At 45.6% G+C, this 21,637-nt stretch overlaps 1 protein-coding gene across 4 annotated transcripts in view; it reads right to left on the minus strand.

Moving 5' to 3' along the window:
• Positions 1-21,637, minus strand: part of LOC121557059 (S-methyl-5'-thioadenosine phosphorylase) — a 38,333-nt gene that overhangs the window by 6,206 nt on the left and 10,490 nt on the right. For 2 of the 4 annotated variants that reach the window (XM_045214375.1, XM_045214378.1), the window contains exons 2-5: positions 13,159-13,245; positions 7,963-8,021; positions 7,256-7,423; positions 433-535 (exon numbers count right to left, since the gene is read on the minus strand). In XM_045214375.1, the coding sequence (XP_045070310.1) occupies positions 433-535; positions 7,256-7,423; positions 7,963-8,021; positions 13,159-13,245 (417 nt within the window). Of the gene's footprint in view, positions 1-432; positions 536-7,255; positions 7,424-7,962; positions 8,022-13,158; positions 13,246-13,410; positions 13,432-13,668; positions 13,794-21,637 lie in introns of those variants that run through there. The other 2 variants (XM_045214376.1, XM_045214377.1) reach the window with 2 other exon arrangements.

Genomic DNA, 21,637 nt, shown 5'->3' on the forward strand with positions numbered 1-21,637 from the left:
GGTCAGTGTTTTTGTCAATGCCCATGTTTTTGTGTTTTATGAACACTTGGAAAGAAGAAAATAATTGTAACTATGCAAAGCCTCATTACACACCAACAACCAAAAAGTTCAAATACACAGGTGGCTGGTAGCACCTTAATTTGGGAGGACAGGCTCATAGTAACGGCTGGAACGGAAGGAATGAAACAGTATCAAACACAAACACATTGTTTCCAGGTATTTGATACCATTCCATTGATTATTATGAGCCGTCCTCCCCTCACGAGAATCCTGTGTTCCAATGCCATAACATTCACTCTCTCCCAACAGGCAACACTTGATGTACATTACAATAACATTTATAATGTAGTGGCGGGGGTTGATTTGGAACCAGGCCCCAGACACCAGTCTAGGTGCTAGTGGTTGATTTGGAACGGAGCCGTGGACACTGACCTCCCTGGTCCGGGTGCAGAAGGGCTCAGCCATGGGGATGTGAGACACGCCTGGGGGACTGGTGGGCCTCCCGTCGTACAGCGTCTGGGCTCTCTTTGTTGTCCTGGGAGGGAGGGAGGACACACAGGAAATGACAGGTCAGTGACAAGGGTTGGGTTCAACAACTCTGTTACCATGGTTCGTCTCACTCAGGGTCCAAAACAAGAAGAACATGCACCTGCTGGCAGTTATTCTGGAGAATTTCTCTCTTCCGTTTAACACGTCACTTCTTGTCTGACTTTGTTTCCTCGCAGTGCAAAAAAATACTTTATCAAAAACATTCTAAGATATTATAAATAGGCTACATTCTTAAAGGGTGGGCTCAGAGTGACTACATTCTAGGTCAAATATTGGTATTCTTTTCTCTTTTAAGGTTTGAGTTGGTGTCTGAATGTGAAAGGCATTCATCCTGTCACTGTAGGGAAAACAAAGTGTTTCTAATCCACAGCCACAAGTAGTCATCATTGCAATGACTAATACATGCTGAATGGATCAGGGTATTTTAATAACAATCCTGGGCTTTGCAACAGCTGGCCCTCACAATACAATGACAAACAGATCCCCATAGTCACTGAGGAGAAGAAAAAAAAGAACTTAAAATATTTCATGGCTGGATACATAGAAACTAGCCACAAACTGTTAAGCAATGTGGACTAAATCTGGGAATTACGGCATGGAATCCCCCAAAACCTTTATAGGAGGAGGAGGAGGCTAGCTATTAACCCTTTACACTCGCACCCGTATACAGATTGGAAATGGCAGATTTGGCCACTGATAAACGCCTAAATTGGACCGGAGTGGCTGTATAAGTAACATACTATAAATGACAGAGCTCAGCACTGTATGTTTTGGACTGACAGCTGTTCTGAACTTGGCCACCGCACGCGACAAGAAGTTGCCCCCATTCCTCCTGCTAATTGGGCAACTTTTGCACATTTTTGTTGTCTTGAGTGAGGGAAATGCTGTAAATAAAGAGGACTCTATGTGTTTTGAAAGACGAGACGTTGAGGATTATAATAAATACCGCTTTGATGTCATACAAGCCAAACACACGTCCAAATATGCACTTCACATTTCCATATCATAAAACTCATGTCATATACAGGGTCAATGTTTATGGTCACTAGGTTTGATGTACAGTTACAAGATGTCGTCATACCCTGGGTTGTTATGAACAGAATGAGCCGGTTTGTTTATTGTGAAGAAAAGTCACCTCGGACCACGCATCTGAATGTACTCATGACTACTTTCTATGCATATCAAAATTACGATTTGTTTCTCTGAATTGCCCTGTGAAAGCCTAACACTGTAAGATCATATTTTATAACTTAGCTAGTCATGTTGGCAATAGAACAAGCTTTTAAATGATGCCCACCTGACCCAGATTGCGATTTATAATGGGCCGTTTTATGATTGCGGAAACAACAGCAGTAACTGTGTGATGGCGGGGATGCAGGGTTGTGTTCCATACAAAACAACTACAAGTCTTCTTGCTCTAGTAGTTCCTCAACAGCACAGCTAGGAGAGATCAAAAAAAGCACTGTATAGTTGAAGGCTCTTCTTTGTGTCATAAAGTGCATTGAAATTACATAGGAATTGTGCACACTTTGGAGAGGTGTGGCGCCACTTGGAGACACCAGTTAGTCCTCTCACTCAAATCCTTGTCATTTTTTTTTTTTTGTCTTATGTTGCACCTACCCCACATTTTCCAGGAATATTCTTACCGTGTTACTGAATGTATCCAGAATATTATCCGATTTCATTATCAACAAATGTGGTGAAAAGTACTGTAAATGTAAAATGCACATAAACAGTGTAATGTTTGGATTCAGTCTTGTGTCAGGAGAACTGTTGTGTCCTCACCTTTGGTCTAATAAATGTTCCCATAATCTTCAAACTGTTCCCTTTTGATTGCTACCATGCTTATGCATTTCATATTTCTTCTGTAAGAAACATTTCAATTTAGCCCTATCCATATAGCCCAATTCCCACGAGAGTAAAGGGTTAAGGGGTGGTGAGGATGGGCTGAGCCGGCATTTAGCATTTGCCGACAGGCCGCTGCCCTCCAGATTCCAGAGCTGTTGCACAGTCAGGGTTCCACCCAGGCCACATGCCAGTTCTACATGCCCCTCCCTCATACACACACACACTCTCTCTCTCTCTCTACCCAGTCTCTGCTCAAATGAGCATGCCCAGCAACCAGCTGCTGTGAGACACTACCCTGGGTCCTGAAGCTACCTACCGCCTAAATGTTACACTGAGAAAAGGCAGGCTTAGAAAGACAACTTCTTGTCCTCATGTTACTAGGTAATATTTGGGAATTTGACTGTATGGACACAAAAAAAATGATGAAAGGAGGAACAAATATTTAGACTGTACTGACTGGAAAAACTAATATTTAGACTGTATGGACACTGACAAGAGGAACAAATATTTAGACTGTACTGACTGGAAAAACTAATATTTAGACTGTATGGACACTGAAAGGAGGAACAAATATTTAGACTGTACTGACACTGACAGGAGCCAATGTGTCATTTGGTCACACCAGTAAATGGAGATGGCCTGGGACATTTCTTACTAAGGCTTGAAGTCACACAACACAGACAACAACCCATTTCTGCTTTGGGTGTCACAGTGAGAGCTCAGTGAAGCTCTGCTAACAGGTCTCTCTGTGCCCACATCATCAACAGAGTAAACCAGCTGTTATACAGATCATTGAGAGCAGGACCGATACATAGTCAAGTCAGAGGTCAGTGAGTGCATGCGCCGACTACAGAGTGACCTTGGATTTCATACAGAGTGACCTTGGATTCCATACAGAGTGACCTTGGATTCCATACAGAGTGACCTTGTACTCCATACAGAGTGACCTTGGATTCCATACAGAGTGACCTTGTACTCCATACAGAGTGACCTTGGATTCCATACAGAGTGACCTTGTACTCCATACAGAGTTACCTTGGATTCCAGAAATGCTGAGGCAACATGGCATTCCAAGACATTTACATTTTTACATTTTAGTCATTTAGCAGACGCTCTTATCCAGAGCGACTTACAGGAGCAATTAGGGTTAAGTGCCTTGCTCACACAGACAGATTTTTCACCTAGTCGGCTCGGGGATTAGAACCAGCGACCTCCCGGTTACTGGCACAACGCTCTTAACCACTCAGCTACCTGCCGCCCCATTCTATAAAGGAAATGTATAGTGACCCACCCCTCCCTCCCTGCCGTCCCCCACCAAACTAAAACTAAGTGTGCGAGTAGAATATTCCAGAAATGCCACGACTGAGAAATAACCTACTGTTGTCAATGTCAACAAGACTCCCGAGGAGGAACATTGGCTACTGTCAGCGAAAGCAGAGACTATAATTAGGCTATGTATTGTATTGCTCACTCATAGTAGTTTGGAAAATATACCTCATCTTAGCACTAGACACACACATCCTGTCCAGTACCACATACTGTAAAGTGATGCAAAGCTCCAGTGAGTGAGTGAGAACTGGGGAGACCAGAGACCAGAGTTAATGCTCGCAGCAGGCGAGCAGAGAGAAATCCTAGCTAACCTAGACAACAGGCCAGCAGTGTTTGGAACAGGAGCAGGGGGCAAAACAAATGACTCACTGATGTTGTAAGATAATCATAAAAGTAAACCCTTCAGAAATATGCTGGATGGGTCACATGCTGCGCAGTGGGACAAGACTGAACAAGTCCTAACATGTTAGCTTCCCTATTCTGTCCAACAGAGCCTGCCTCTGCTTGTTGTAACAGTAGGCTATCAATAGAATCAGAGTTTACAACACATATGGGTGGATTGGCGGTGATGAGGCATAGCTTCTCTGAGAGCTGCACAGAGGGGAGGACGTGGAGTCAAAGTCAGACGGCAAACCCGAGGGAGGATTGCAGAAATGATCTGCTATTTCTCATTCAATGCACTACGTTTTGACTTCTTGACGACGACAGAGCTTGGAGACAAAGGTTTTTGTGTGCACTGCATTCTAAATCAACAAGACTGCCTCATGAACACATTCTCAATTTACGGTCCATTGCATAGAATTCTACTGACAATTCAATTCAATGCAGCAACACAGCCTCAGGACAATGAGAGGAGTTGTGTTCCACTCTGATAGAATAATGGGTAGAGTTGTGTGTGGTGACTTGGAATCTAGAGATGGGGGGGGGGCATTGAGGAAGAATAGGTGTTTCTTCAAGGTTGAGGCAACACACAGGCAAACACATTGGATAATCGTCCTAAAAATACCATCCAATCAAAACATTGGATGCCTGGGCACTTTAGAAAGAATAGCCTATTACTAGTAGAGAAAAATTCAAATTGAGCATGTTTTATCAGTACTACAACTGATGGCCATCACATCTGTTTTGGGCTGCAACATTTCTAGATAGAGTTCTTCTGAAATCCTGGTTGGATCATCCCCTAAACCAGGAGGGAACAAGCACGGAGGGAATTCTTCAACTGGGAATCATCCCACAGGGATATCTGACAAACTTACTGAGAACTGAAGTTCTGAAGAACTTGCTGCATCTAATTTCTGTTTCATTTTGACACACTAGCCTATATTAATGAATCTGAGAACAGCCAGAGAGGACACACTTGTGAAAGGTGTGTTGATTCCTAGGTGTGGTGTAGGTCTGCTTACGTACAGTAACAAGATGCCATTCCACCAGCTCAGGGAATTCGTCCGGAAGAAGGAACCTTGATTAGGTATTACATGTTCCACTACTTCCTCTGTCAGAGGTATCTTGGGCTCATCTGGTTCTCATCCCGTAGTTTACTTCAGGTCACACGGTCATAATATTACCAAACAATGCTGCTCAACTGAAGGTTGTACAGAGGTCTAGGCCTAACCGTGGGAAACATGACTCATGCTGAAGTACTATTTTACTGATGTTACTGAAATGCATTCCCATAGACAGACCGAGACAAAGGTGATAACATTCAAAACTGAACAGTCATTTGTGATGCAAATACCTTACACCTAGGCCTATTTCTCGAGTTCATCCCTTTCACTGAAACACAATCGAACCTTATACACAGCTACGACATGGAGGATAGACCCACTGAACTTCCGGTATGTCACAATTCACGCCCTAAGCACATTCCACAACGCATCAGCTAACACAACCACTTCCTACAAAACAACCTCATCAGATCCTAGGTCTCAGTTCATTCAAAACCTGTTACAGTCCTCCTCATTCACAAGAAATTAGAAGACCACATATTGAAGTAAAAAAACGGAAACCCCTGTTTCAAACCAGCGGCCCTTAAAACCCTACGAGTCCTGTCTGTTCTTTAAAAAAAAAGTGTTGGTTTCCTCTCATGATGCAGATCTAGCCACGATGGGACACATGTGGCACCTGTACTCTGCCACACAGACAAGTCCCGGGCCCACAGTGCAGTCAGTTTCAGAGCATCGCCTATCAACCAATCATCAGACACAATCTCATTCCTTCTCTTAGGGAATGAGGAAATGAGAGATACACAGCGGTTGGCCGTGGGATGATAGTCGGAGTCGCTGACTATAAGAAATACCAGTCAGAGAATGTGGTCTTCAGAGATAAGTCATGTGAGCCAGGATGCCACCGTCTGTTCCTGTTTTACTCCATTGCCTTTGTTGTTGCCTTTCTCCAGGCTGGAATACTGTACACACACTCAGCATTAGCCACTGTTTGTAAGGGGAAAAAATGGACAACTTGCAAGTTCTTTTGAATGTTATCAGTTGAGATAGACGTCGCACTGTCTGAACTCGCTAGACATAAGAAAGATGTTTGAGAGATTAAGGAATCCTTGTCCGAGCCAGACCGGCCCATTTGAGAGATAGTGACTTGGGAAAAAAATCTCAGTTATTTGAAGAATTACTCTTGATGACTTCTCATTCCTACTGTAATTCTACCACCATCGCTTTACAAACCTTCTGTTTTGCCATGACACATGTACCGTTCCATGTATACTCCACCAGGTATGTAGTAGGTAGAAACCTAAACAATATCCAGACGTATCAATTGCTAGCATTTACAGATAGGCTATGTTTGACTTTTACTCCATAGCTATAATGAACTAAAATAAATGGTACAGCCATAGGTGGGCCTTGGAGGGCATAGGCCCACCCACTTGGCAGCCAGGCCCAGCCAATCAGAATTAGTTTCCCCCCACAAAATGGCTTTATTAACAACAGAAAGGTGAAGAAGCCAGATGTGGAGGTCCTGGGCTGGCGTGGTTACATGTGGTCTGCGGTTGTGAGGCCGATTGGATGTATTGCCAAATTCTTATGGTAGAGAAATGAACATTACATTCTCTGGCTCCCTCAAAACTTGAGACATCTGTGGCATTGTGTTGTGTGACAAAACTTTAAAGTGGCCTTTTATTGTCCCCAGCACAAGGTGCACCTGTGTAATGATCATGCTGTTTAATCAGCTTCTTGATATGCCACACCTGTCAGGTGGATGGATTATCTTAGCAAAGGAGAAATGCTGACTAAAAAGGATGTAAACAAATTTGTGCACAAAATTTGAGCGACATAAGCTTTTTGTTGCGTATGGAACATTTCAGGGACACTTTATATGTTGCGTTTATATTTTTGTTTAATGTACATAACTGTACATATACCAGAGAATAATTGGATTTGGACTCAATCAATAGACAACAACAATTGCACTAACCTCTGGCAACCACCATGTCCAACAGACTGCTTTCATTCTCATTACAATGGTGGATTCAACCTTAGGTTAGCCCTGGGTTCCAGGCCTAGGAAACTCTGGCACTCACCGGTCTATGAACTGGTCGATGATGACGATGTCTCCTGGTTGGATCTCTTCCCGGAGGGAACCACAGGCTGTGGTGGCCAGGAGATGTGTGCAGCCCTCCTCTCGCAACGCCCAGATGTTAGCCTGGTAGTTGACGTTTGTTGGCATGATGGTGTGCTGTCTCCCATGCCTAGGGACCAGTAAAATGGGGAGTGTGAATAGTTTTCAGTGCTTGCCGCAGGAAAGAGAAAAGGCTGAAAAGGAATCGCTAAATTGACTCTTATAGCACGTAATCCCCTAGGACACGTTTGTAGCTCTGAAAGGATTTGTTTGTGTTGGCTAAGCAATATGGCTACAAGCTCCACTTGTAAAAAAGGGCAAGCTGTTTTTTTTTGCCATTCTACTTATACCTATCTGATTATTTTACATCTACATCAGTTTGCTAGATGGCTAGTGGTGGATTTGGTATTGGGGGAATGTTTAGCCTATTGGAGAAGAGAGATCAGGTCAAATTTGTTTTACAATTGCAACGCACAGCCACTAGATGGCGCAAATGCATAAGATACAGAAGTGGAGTTCATTTGGCTCAGTACACTTAGGATCTCTCCACAGGAGAATCTCAATTGCATACTCTCGCATCCTTCTCTAAACCCATTGGATGAGAAAGCCAGAGGAGAGAGGACACGAAAAGAACGCAATGGAGATTCTCCAATTCATGCCACTGCTTACCTTGCAAGTAGCACACATTCAACATTTTTGATCTTCCCTATTACAAGGGCATCTGAAGGCTGTTTGGGTTGTAGGGGGAAAACAGAGAAAATATGTAATTAGGTAGAATCTAAGGCACAGTCTTCAGCTGGTAAAAGATTGGCATTACACTGGCACAGTGGAACACAGAGATTGGTGTTGCCTAATAAACCAGACTGTGATACCAATTCTTGGTATCCACCTCATTTTCTAAATGTTGCTACGGACACAGCCAAACAACGGTAGTGATGGAGTCGACTTCCGCTTTACCTCCCTACGGCAGCGTGCCAGTGGCAAACTTGACAGAGTAAATTATTTGAAGGAGTCAAATTATAAAGTATAAAAGTCAAGTAAACAAGTATAAGTTTAAAGATGCACTATGCGGAAATCATCCCCCCAATTCCTGGTTGCTAAAATTCAAATAATTTGCGTAATTTTAGTTTGTGACAAAACAAGCAAATACAAGAATCATTGTACCATCTAAACCGCTGTGAAATATATTTTCCAGAATCCTACCGGTTATCTGTGCGGTTGGTCCTTCAGCTGGTCAAAATGTTATACCCGGGTATTGCCGTTGAAATTTATATCACCTGGCACATGCGCAAAACCACGTAAACACCTGCAAGACTTTGGTTACTTTTGCATCGCATGCATGTACTTTCGTCTTGTGCACTTGCCTTAGGTCATGAGCAAACATCTTGATTGCCGCACACAGAGACCCCCGTTTTGAAGCCTGTTTAAGAATACTTTCCAGTGGATACTTTGTCTAAAATTTCAACCAGCTGAAGGCCCAACCCCACGGACAAATCGGCAGAGTAAGTTCAAATATAATTTTTTATTCAACATTCGTGAGACAAGAGACATTTTGTTTTTGTTCTATGTAAATGTGCGTAGGTACAGTGGGGAAAAAAAGTATTTAGTCAGCCACCAATTGTGCAAGTTCTCCCACTTAAAAAGATGAGAGAGGCCTGTAATTTTCATCATAGGAACACGTCAACTATGACAGACAAATTGAGGAAATAAAAACCAGAAAATCACATTGTAGGATTTTAATGAATTTATTTGCAAATTATGGTGGAAAATAAGTATTTGGTCAATAACAAAAGTTTCTCAATACTTTGTTATATACCCTTTGTTGGCAATGACACAGGTCAAACGTTTTCTGTAAGTCTTCTCAAGGTTTTCACACAGTTGCTGGTATTTTGGCCCATTCCTCCATGCAGATCTCCTCTAGAGCAGTGATGTTTTGGGGCTGTCGCTGGGCAACACGGACTTTCAACTCCCCTCCAAAGATTTTCTATGGGGTTGAGATCTGGAGACTGGCTAGGCCACTCCAGGACCTTGAAATGCTTCTTACGAAGCCACTCCTTCGTTGCCCGGGCGGTGTGTTTGGGATCATTGTCATGCTGAAAGACCCAGCCACGTTTCATCTTCAATGCCCTTGCTGATGGAAGGAGGTTTTCACTCAAAATCTCACGATACATGGCCCCATTCATTCTTTCCTTTACACGGATCAGTCGTCCTGGTCCCTTTGCAGAAAAACAGCCCCAAAGCATGATGTTTCCGCCCCCATGCTTCACAGTAGGTATGGTGTTCTTTGGATGCAACTCAGCATTCTTTGTCCTCCAAACACGACGAGTTGAGTTTTTACCAAAAAGTTATATTGGTTTCATCTGACATTCTCCCAATCTTCTTCTGGATCATCCAAATGCACTCTAGCAAACTTCAGACGGGCCTGGACATGTACTGGCCTAAACAGGGGGACACGTCTGGCACTGCAGGATTTGAGTCCCTGGCGGCGTAGTGTGTTACTGATGGTAGGCTTTGTTACTTTGAGGTCCCCACGTGTGGTTCTGGGATTTTGCTCACCGTTCTTGTGATCATTTTGACCCCACGGGGTGAGATCTTGCGTGGAGCCCCAGATAGAGGGAGATTATCAGTGGTCTTGTCTATGTCTTCCATTTCCTAATAATTGCTCCCACAGTTGATTTCTTCAAACCAAGCTGCTTACCTATTGCAGAGTCAGTCTTCCCAGCCTGGTGCAGGTCTACAATTTTGTTTCTGGTGTCCTTTGACAGCTCTTTGGTCTTGGCCATAGTGGAGTTTGGAGTGTGACTGTTTGAGGTTGTGGACAGGTGTCTTTTATACTGATAACAAGTTCAAACAGGTGCCATTAATACCGATTAACGAGTGGAGGACAGAGGAGCCTCTTAAAGAAGAAGTTACAGGTCTGTGAGAGCCAGAAATCTTGCTTGTTTGTAGGTGACCAAATACTTATTTTCCACCATAATTTGCAAATAAATTCATTAAAAATCCTACAATGTGATTTTCCGGAGAAAAAAATTCTCAATTTGTCTGTCATAGTTGACGTGTACCTATGATGAAAATTACAGGCCTCTCTCATCTTTTTAAGTGGGAGACCTTGCACAATTGGTGGCTGACTAAATACTTTTTTTCCCCCACTGTATGTAGCCCTGGAAAACCCTTCACCTTATGTAGGGTTTTCAGTGGTTACATTCGCCCACATTTGGCTCCATGTCAACTACAATTGCTGTGTTTTAACGTTAAGAAAAGTAAATAATCATCACTTTCAAACCGGTTTTCAAAACCTATGCCGATGTGCCCATCATCTTTCATATCAGCGAGAAAGAATCTTTCAAATAAAAAATATTCACTTACTGTAGCAGTTTTGCACAGATCCACAAACTGTGTGTGCCTCCAGTTGACAAACTACACTTCCTCCCCAGTTACGCTTACACACAGGTGTTCAGAGCACGTTAGATAGCCAATGTCTTCCATAAACAATTGCTGTAACATGGAGATATGGCCTTGTGGGAACACTAACCCTACCCCTATAAAGATGTGTGTAGTAATTTAAGATTGTGTTTTTAGACAATTATTTCTTGCTAATATGAAAGATACGTACTGCAAGCAATGCTGATATGAAAGACACATTTCCAAAAACGTGCATAAGCGTGCGTGTTAATGTTTAGAGCAAGCGTCGGAGCTCTTAACAAAACTACCCCGGTCAGACGATACTATTGTCAATAGGCGCTAAAGCAGTTAGCAACTATGAATGGGGTAGTGGCTTAGCCCTTGATCATGCCTCTCAGTTCCATTACATTACGCATAAGAGTCATTGGACGACGGCGTCTTCTGTAGGGGGGAGTTTTGTTAAGAGCCACGACGCTCGGTCTGAACATTCGCTTGCGTGTACGGTTTTGGAAGCGTAAACGAAAGGTTAAATTGATACACACTCTTATAGGGTTAGGGGGTTCCCACCCGGCCATATTTCCACGTTACAGCGCTTGTTTACTGAAAACAGACGGAAGACAGAGTGGACTACCTGTGCTAATTAGCTATCGGTGTCTCCGAACACCTGTGTGTAAACGGAAGACAGACGCCACAAACGTGTTTGTCACTGAAAAATACTGTCTGCTGCAACTGTGTTAAAACCAGTTAAAACAGTAAGTGTATATTTTGATGTGACATGAAAGTAGAGGGATTTATGTTTCTAGAACCATACTGCAATTGAGCCTCCCGAGTGCCGCAGCAATATAGGACTCAGAAGGCTCAATTGGGGTACGGTTCTAAAACATAAAGCCCTCTACTCCCATATCACATCAAAATTATTTCACAAATGCTAAATATACACTTACTGTACACTGTTTTAACCGCCACTACAACCTGGGGTTCGATCCCAGGCTGTGTCACAACCCGGCTGTGACCGGGAGCCCCATAGGGCGGCGCACAGTTGGCCCAGCGCCGTCCGGGTTAGGGGAGGGTTTGGCCGGGGGCTTTCCTTAGCTCATCGCGCTCTAGCGACTCCTTGGGCCGGACACCTGCAAGCTGACTTGGTCGTCAGTCGAACAGTGTTTCCTCCGATACATTGGTGCGGCTGGCTTCTGGGTTAAGCAAGCAGTGTGAGTAGGAAATTCACATTTAGATGGAGTATTTGGCTGTTTTTGCTTCCAGGGCTAATTTGCCCTTTAAACAGAACATGTAAATCAGGGACCATCAACTAGATTAAGCTGCTGGCTGATTTTTTCTTTAGCTGTTGGTCAGGGGGCCAGAACATAACCGCGGCAGGTAGACTAGCGGTTAAGAGCGTTGGACCAGTAACCAAAAGGTCGCTGGTTCTAATCCCCGAGCCAGCAAGGTGGAAAAATCTGCCGTTCGCCCTTGAGCAAGGCAGTTAACCCTCAACAACAAAAAAATTCCCTGGGTGCCGATGAAGTGGACACCTGATTCAAAGGGATTGGGTTAAATGAGGAAGACATTTCGGTTGAATGCATTCAGTTGTGCAACTGACTAAGCATCTCCCTTTCCCTTTAATTACAAATAATTTGTAGACTGCAAATTGAGCGCAAGAAGCCCAAACATATAACATTTGACTAAAACATAATCATTTCAAAACGTGCTTACATTTGTATACAATCACATATATCTCTCTATTATGCATGGTAATGCTTTGGAACAGATTTCCAAGATTACAAATCACTTGGTGCTGATTTGCTGGTGTTTTTACAGTCTTTTATGACCCAAAAAAATACACATTTTTCTTTTTTTTGCTCAGAAAACTTGGGGGTCCAAATAAAATCACCCAAGGGCTAGATTCGGCCTGCCAGTTGAGGAACCCTGACATAAGGTCCTTGGCCTACGCCCTACAGTGTAATGTTAGGCTCCTTTAGTCCAATATTAGGCTAGTAATGACTATGCTGTACACAATGGAAAGCATTGCCACATTCGGGACTAAGATTGGTGGCACTTGTCATTTTAAAGCTGCAATATGTAACTTTTGGGCTACCCAACCAAATTCACATATAAAAAGATCTGTCATTCTCATTGAAAGCAAGACTAAGAAGCGGTAAATCTGTTCTATTTCTATGCTTACCGTGCTTAATTTTAGTTTGTGAGTCTTTTACTTTCGGTTTTGTATGCCAGCTTCAAACAGCTGAAAATACAATATTTTTGGTTATGGAAAATATATTTCACAGCGGTTTAGATGGTAAAATGATTCTCTACACTATACTTGCTTGTTTTGTCACAAACTGTCACATAAACTGAAATTAGAAGAACTATTTGAATTTTAGCAACCAGGAAATGGCGGAGAGATTTCGGTATAGTGCAACTTTAAAAAGGTGCACATGATTGGTTTTACTTAGAATTTGAACTTACCTTTCCATAAGGTGTGTCAACATATTTCTCGGTCCTTCCCTCCAATATGTCTGGGTCATCAAGGCCAGAGCCTCCAATGATTCCAATCTAACAAGAATATACATGTCATTACTCACACACTTCACTATGGCCTGTCACATAAACTAATAGCTAGGTGCATTGGAGTGGAGTAATGTCAATGAGCATTCTACAGTAGCTAGCTATGGTGAAATACGTGGTAACGTTACAGTTTGACTGCAAGCGGATGCCTACTAGCATGATGTTAGCTAGCTGCTAGTGCACTGACTAGTTCTGCAAGCTGTAAAGTTTATACTTGAGATATTTGAGTTTGACTGTCCATGTAGATTTAGTTAGCTAGCGAACTAGCTTTCTCCTCGGTAGCTAATTGCTAGCCAGCTAGCATAATGTGACACGTGTATCCCTGTAGAATTGTAACGTTCTAGCTAGTGCATAATGCATTGGTCAGTTTGTCACGAGAAGTCAAACATTTTAACAAGAGAACGTTATTACCTTAATTTGCATGCTTGCTGCCATATCCTCTCCTCTGATAAAAATATATATATATATATCTGAGATTAGCTAGCTAACGTTACTGTATCTTGCAAACTGCTGCCTTCACTTCCTACTATGTCATACGATGACTTGTACTGTATGTGTACTAAAGTGCACCGTTAGTCTCGTATCAGAACAATCCTCTCACTCAAACAATGTGGGGAAACTTTTAGAGGCTAATTTGATATGGATTGTAGATTCATTACATTCAATTCATAAAACAAACTGTATTTGTCCCATTGGGGCAATTAGTAGGTTAACGTCAATTATTTATATAAACACTAGATGACTGATAGGGGGCGCTGTGTTGAAACCTCCGTGCCTCCATCTTGGCACTCCCCCACGGTTGTAAAAAATATTTTGGAGGCTATAGAAATGCATTAATTAAGGGAAAGGGGGATACCTAGTCAGTTGTACAACTGAATGCATTCAACTGAAATGTGTCTTCCACATTTAACCCAACCCCTCCGAATCAGAGAGGTGTGGGGGGCTGCCTTAATCGAGATCCACGTCTTCGGCGCCCGGGGAACAGTGGGTTAACTACATTTACATTTTAGTCATTTAGCAGACGCTCTTATCCAGAGCGACTTACATCAGCAATTAGGGTTAAGTGCCTTGCTTAAGGGCACATCGACAGATTTTTCACCTAGTCGGCTCGGGGATTAGAACCAGCGACCTTTCGGTTACTGGCACAACGCTCTTACCCACTAAGCTACCTGCCGCTATTAACTATTAATGTCTACATTCGTTTTTCCCACGTTTTTTCTATTACAGACACCTTAATGCATACTTTTAAATTATATTATCGGAGTTAAACATAAAAAATAAAACATGACAAAATATATAAAAACATTTTCTCTAAAAAGTATAATTTTTTGAGATTGCTAATGTTACTGTCTCCACTACAACAACAAACGTATTAAATACATGTAATTTTGTCCTTGAAACATTTAATTGAAACACTGTAGAATGCCATTCATTCCTATGGAGGACTGCTCCTACTGGGGAGTGCCAATATGGCCGACTGGTGGCGTCAAAGCCTCTCAATGGCCAACACATAACATTAGCAATCCAGGGTCTATATACATAATTGGTTAACACTCACAAGGCAGCTGGGATAGACTGAATACCAGGGCGCATTTACAGAGCATGCTCAGACCAGCTGGCATGTTTCAAGCGGACCACCATTGTCCCTGTTCCTGAGAACTCAAAAGGAGCCTGCCTAAACAACTATCGTCCCATAGCACTCACATCTGTAAACATGAAATGCTTTGAAAGGCTGGTAATGGTGCACATCAACACCATCATCTCAGACACCCTGGACCCACTCCAATTCAAATACCGCCCCAACAGATCCACAGATGACACAATCTCTATTGCACTCCATACTGCTCTCTCCCACCTGGACAAGAGGAATACCTATGTGAGTGCTGTTCATTCACTACAGCTCAACATTCAACACCATAGTCCCCTCTAACTGGGAGGGGGGCAAGAGGTCGCTGGTTTGGGTCCCCAGTTCGACTGGGTGGGGGATCTGCTGGAGGACTGAATGTAATGTAAATGTTGAGCGGCTTCACTGCAGGTAGATTGTATGTTTTAAATTACAACCCATCTGCCACGCTGACCCTCAACACGGGGCCCCTCAGGGGTGTCTGCTTAATCCCCTCCTGTACACCCTGTTCACCCACAACTGTGAGGCCACGCACAACTCAAACAACATCATCAAGTTAGCTGACGACACTACCGTGAAGTGTAGTACCAGGACAGCAACCTCTCCCTCAACATCAGCAAGACAAAGCAGCTGATCCTGGATTACAGGAAACGGAGGGGGAAAAAGCTATATTTTTAGCTACTTTATTAACGGGGTCGTGAAGGTGTCTGTCTGTGAGTTATGAGGGGAGAACGAGATAGCAACCAAATCAACTCAAGCTGGTAGACTAATTTATTGATAGTAATTTATCATCTCATCTGATTACATAGTACCAGTCTTTTTATTGATATTTAACCTTTATTTAACTAGGCAAGTCAGTTAAGAACAAATTCTTATTTACAATGACGGCCTACCAAAAGACAAAAGGCCTCCTGCGGGGATGGGGGCTGGGATTAAAAATAAAAATATATGACAAAACACACATCCCGACAAGAGCGACACCACAACACTACATAAAGAGAGACATAAGACAACAACATAGCATGGCAGCAACACATGACAACACAGCATGGTAGCAACACAACATGGTAGCAGCACAAAACGATTAGTTACCGAAGTGTAACTCCAGTTCTATGAGTGGAGCGGAGCCCCATAGGGGAGCTCTGCTCCTAGTGGTTTACCCTCTGCCCTAAGGCAGCAACAGCCTGAAACAAAATTATGCACACACCTGCAGCCAATGGGAGCACAGGTGTCCCTATAAGAGGGGATGCCCCCCTCAATCAGCCTCCCGAGATATTATCTTCAGCGAGACTAGAGAGGGTCGGCAGGGCCTTAGTTCTATGGGGCTCGGCTCCACTCATAGAACTGGAGTTACACTCCGCAACTAATCGTTCTATATCGTGGAGCTCCGCCCCATGGGGAGCTCTGCTCCTAGTGGTTTAAGGCGGAGCGTAGCGCTCCAAAATGTACTCCTTGCCGAGCCTAACACTTCCCATTAAAAAATGAAAAGGTCAAGCCTAGCAATGGCTGCAACCAATTCCCGCAGTACTGCAACTAAGAACCCATACGGGCGTCACAATATACCGTGTCATCGGTTAAAGACCCGCCCCACCTAGTTCAATGGCAATGCCACTGACTAGTGGGCAGATCACCAGAATAGAAGCTATACTAATCTGTACTAGCAGATAGATGTGCCTCAATATCCTGTGAAAACACTACCGACCACTAATGGAATGACACCAATTGTCACTCTACATTGTGTATACGGTAGACCGCCTCACTCACTCAATGGAATCCCAGAGATTAGTGGGCAGGAACAAAACATAGGTCATACTAAACTGAACAATCAGATAGATGACCTCACATTCTGTCAAGTCAATACATGCCTCTACTGTACTGAACCTGTCAGTCAAGAGTCATGCCACAAGATATGCTTTCCTATCCAAAGCGGACCTGATAGAAACCTGCGTCCATTGTCCTGCTTTTTCTCTCTTTCTAGCTCAAGATTCCCCTTCAGCTATGCTGAGTACAAATCGAACCAGAGAGATAGAAAGCCTATCTATCAAAAAAACATGTTTTCCTAACCAAAGCGGACCTGATGGAAACCTGTGTCCACAGTCCTGCTTTATCCTCTCTTCCTGGCTCAAAATCTCCTTTCAGCTTTGCTGAGTACAGACCGAGCCAAAGAGTTAAAAAACATATCTATCAAAAATACGTCTTCCTAACCAAAGCGGACCTGATGGAAACCTACGTCCACAGTCCTGCTTTTTTCCTCTCTTTCTTGCTCAAGATCTCCCTTCAGCCACGCTGAGTACAGATCGAGCCAAAGAGTTAGAAGACATATCTAAGAGATAGAAACGGATAAATGGAGACGGTGTCGACCATGACGCTGCTCTACAAATATCCTCTACCCCTGTTCCTCTGAAAAGGGCAGTAGAAGCTGCTACTCCACGAGTGGAGTGAGCTCTGATACCCTGAGGCAATTGTCGCCCCGCTGCCTCGTAAGCTGTCTCAATGCCTTCACAAAGCCAATGAGACAATCGCTGTTTTGAAAGTGGTCTACCTAATGCAGCCGCACCAGTGACACACAAACAGCTGAGGCGATGACCTAATCGCTGCTGTGCGCTCAACTTAACACGCCAAAGCGCGCACTGGGCACAGACAATGAAGCTTTTCCTCACTCCTCTCCCCATGAGGAGGGGGGAGAAAAAGCCCACAACTCCACGGTCTGTGATCTATATGCACTGCTAATAACCTTCGGCACAAACGCCGGGTTAGGGACGTAACACCGCTCTGCTCAGATCGCCATTAATGGCAAGGCAGTCGGGTCTCGTCGACAGAGCACACAAATCACTGACACGCTTAGCGGTAGTCAAAGCGAGCAACAGTGCCGTCTTGATAGACAGCATCTTGAGGGGTATTTGATTCAATGGCTCGAACGGCGACTTACATAGCGCTCGAGTACCAAAGCCAAATCCCACTGGGGCAGCGTGGCTCTAGGCATTGGCCTAAGCCGCCGCGTTCCCAATAAGAAACGTTTCACTAGAGGGTGGCTGAACACATTCGTTCCGGCCAAACCCCTCATGACCAGCTGAAATCGCCGCTGCAAACACTCTAATGGTGGAGGGCGATTTCTGCTTATCAAACATAAACTGCAGAAAAGAGAGCACACTCTCAACCTGACAGTTCATGGGGTCCACACCCTGTGTGTCACACCATCGTGAAAAAACGTTCCATCTGCTGGTATACATCCTAGAAGTGGAACCGGCTCGTGCACCCTGTATGGTTCTGATCACTGCATCAGATAACCCACGGCGCCTCAACCTGTCCCATTCAGGAACCAAGCCTTCAGTGGTTGGTCGATTATGGGCCACTGCCCTATCGAGCCTCCCGCCTGGGTCAACGCTGGCCCCGTCGATGTGGAATTGGCCAAGGTGGCGCAATCAACATCTGACTCATCTCCGCAAACCACGGAGCCCCTGGTCGATCGGGGGCTATCAATATTATTGACAGCCCTCCTGATCTCACCCTGGCTAGCAGTGGGAGAATGCAAGACAGCGGAGGGAATGCATACATGAGAACTTTCGGCCACGGGTAGTGCGCGAATGCGTCTCTTCCCAGTGGTGGTTCGTCCTGTTCCCTCAGGGAGAACCATAGGGGACATTGCGCGTTCACGCGTGACGCGAATAGATCCACCTCGGCTCTCCCGAACTGTTCCCAAATTTGGAGAACAATGTCCGGATGCAGACACCACTCGTCGTCTCGAGGACCCCCTCTTGACATGAGGTCTGCTCCTACGTTCAAGTAGCCCGGAATGTGTGCTGTTCTCAACGAGCGAAGGTGCTCGTGAGCCCACAGCCACAATTCCTCTGCCGCCCTGTGGAGAGCAGGAGACCTGACTCCCCCCTGGCGATTTATGTGAGCTACTGTGGTCCGGTTGTCTGACCAGACCAACACATCGCGACCCCGAAGGGTAGGCGCGAAGTGGGTCAGAACCAGTCGAACCGTTTCCAACTCCAAGAGGTTTATGTGACGACCTGATTGAGGCCACACACCTCCTATCGCTTGAGTCTGACATGTCCCTCCCCATCCAGTCAGAGAGGCATCTGTAAACACTGGAATGTAGGATGACACCTTGCCCATCGGGACTCCGTGCGTGAGAACGCCTGGATTCCTCCAATAGTCCAGGTCTGCTCTTAGCGAGAGAGGAACCACCACCAACCGGTGACGTTGACGCACTGGGTCTAGTCTTAGTTGGGCGAACCATCGCTGTATTCTGCGCATGTGCAGAAGTCCCAGCGGAACCACAGAGTGGGCTGACGACATGAGACCCAAAAGTGACATGATCGACAGCGCCGTCACTGTGCGATTCGGAGGACACTTCCTCAGGGCTAGCAACAATGCTACCCTTCGAGGGTCCAAATTGAGCCCTCATCATTACAATGTCTAGCTGTAGCCCCAGGTAGACAATCTGATGACTGGGCCAGGGCGCGCTCTTTTTCCAATTCACAGCGAACCCCAGACCTGTGAGATGAATCACCGTCTGTGTTGTGTGAGTGAACGCCAGCTCTGCTGACGGGGCGAGAACCAGCAGGTCGTCTAGGTAGGCTAATAGCCGTATCCCTTGACGACGCAACGGTTCTAATGCCGCCTCTACACATTTGGAAAACGTTCGAGGTGCCAGGGCGTACCCGAATGGCATCCTCGTGAACTCGTACGCCACCCCTTGAAAGGCGAACCGCAGAAACTTCCTGTGACGCGATTGTATCGGCACATGGAAGTACGCGTCCTTTAGGGTCTATGCTTGTACAAAAGTCTCCTTTCTGGACACATTCCAGTAGACGTTTTGTCGTCAGCATTCGGAAGTGCCGTTTGGTTATGCTCTCGTTGAGAATGCGTAAATCCAAAATCGGCCTCACTCCCCCGTCTTTTTGGGCACTAGGAAATAAGGCGAATATAGCCCTTTGTTCCTTTGCTCCCGGGGAACTACTGTGACCGCCTCCTTCGCCAAAAGTTCCGTAATCTCTGACATCAGAGCGGCCACTTTGTCTGGCGTTTTCATCACCGTCTCCACCACTCCCCTGAACGGGGGTGGGGTCCGATGGAATTGGAGGGCATAACCCTTCTGCAACGTCTGTTCTAGCCAGCGTGAGAGGGTACAGCTTCGCTGCCACTGCCCGCAATGCAGAGAAAGCGGGCGCGCACGAAGCTGTGGTGCATCCAGTAGGAAGGACCTGTATTCCTCTATGGCCCTCGCCGCCGCTATTTCCCAACACTGGGTTGGTGGAATAGCCCAAGGCGGGCCCCCCTCGAAAGGGAGAGGAAACATCAGCACGTTCTGAGAGAATCGGAGGCCTTGATACGTCAGTTACGTCTGTAACTCTAGTATTCCGGCCCTCCGTGAACGTAGCACGGGCTTGAGCTGCACTGACTGAGGTATTAACCTGAGACAGAGCGCCCTCCCCGGATAGCAATTGCGTCATCATGTCATTGTCTGACTGAGACTGCTGCTTGCCATGAGATCCGTCCACTGCAGTACTCAACAGAGTCTGAAAAGTGTGGTCTCTAACTGGTACCACAAGGTGGCGCCACAATACCTCTTTTTCACTGGTCTCATGAGGTTGCTCAACTGCACACTCTAGGTGTGGTGAGCTGTACTCAGAGTAGTGGGTATTGTTACGTTCTGAATTAACCGGGGGCGCCCATACATTGGTTACACCTGTAACTCTAGTATTTCGGCCCTCCGTGAACGTCGCACGGGTCTGAACTGCGCTGGCTGAGGCGTTAGCCTGAAGCAAGGCGTCATTCCCAGCTAGCGGCTGCGTCTTCATGTCATACCTAGACTGAGACAGCTGCCTGCTATGTGAGACCTTTAAAAGGTCTTTATTAGGTGAGCTAAGGCTACGCCTTGCTACCCTTTTCTCCTTCCTCTCCTGTGTGTGTTCAACTACGCACCCTCGGTGGGTTGAGCTACACTCAGGATGGTGGGAGAAATTCATAGGACGTGAAGTACTCTGCAATGTGTCATGGAAAAGGGGCTCTTTTGTGACAATGTCAGTGGGAGCCAACTCTTTATTTACTTAACAATAAACATTTCCCTCCATGCCCTGAACAATAGGGTGGGGGGGAACAGTGGGCTCTGTCGCGTCCAGCGCCGAGCCGCCATCCGTCCTCTCCCCCTCGTCCCGTCATTGGCGCCGTCGTTTCTGGCTGACCTTCTGGTGCTGCCAGGACGGTTTCGTGACGACCTCTCTCGCCGGCAGAATCGTCGCCACCACTGTCGTCGCTGGGGGGGCCAAGCCCGCTCGCCTGCTGTCGGTGGTCGGCGCCTGTCGCCTGGCCCGTCGCCTCCCTGTAGTTTTACTGGGGGCGTTAGAGGTTGACGGGTTAGTTGAAGCCCGACTAGACTTGCCTGCCAACGGCAGGTGTTTAGCCAGGTGCTTCCTCTCCTCGTCTAGCTTGCCGAAACGCTCCGTTGCCTCTAACGGCGACCCCAAAGAGGCCCTCGCTAGAGACGGGAGCGTTCAGCAGCGAGGCTCTGTCCGTCTCCTTCATGGCCGTCATTGACAGCCAGAGGTGACGTTCCATGACCACCGAGGTGGCCATGGACCGGCCTGCGCATATCGCTGACACCTGTGTCAGGTGAAGAATAGCGCCAGAAATCCTGGACGCCTCTTCAACCTCCTCGCTGGTAAACTCAGACCTACCCGTTGTTAGACGGGATAGGGAGGCCGCGAGGAGGGCAATGTTGTTAGCCGCTGACACAGCCTGGGCTCC

This window comes from Coregonus clupeaformis, unplaced genomic scaffold (assembly GCF_020615455.1).
Source record: "Coregonus clupeaformis isolate EN_2021a unplaced genomic scaffold, ASM2061545v1 scaf0246, whole genome shotgun sequence".
NCBI lineage: Eukaryota > Metazoa > Chordata > Actinopteri > Salmoniformes > Salmonidae > Coregonus > Coregonus clupeaformis.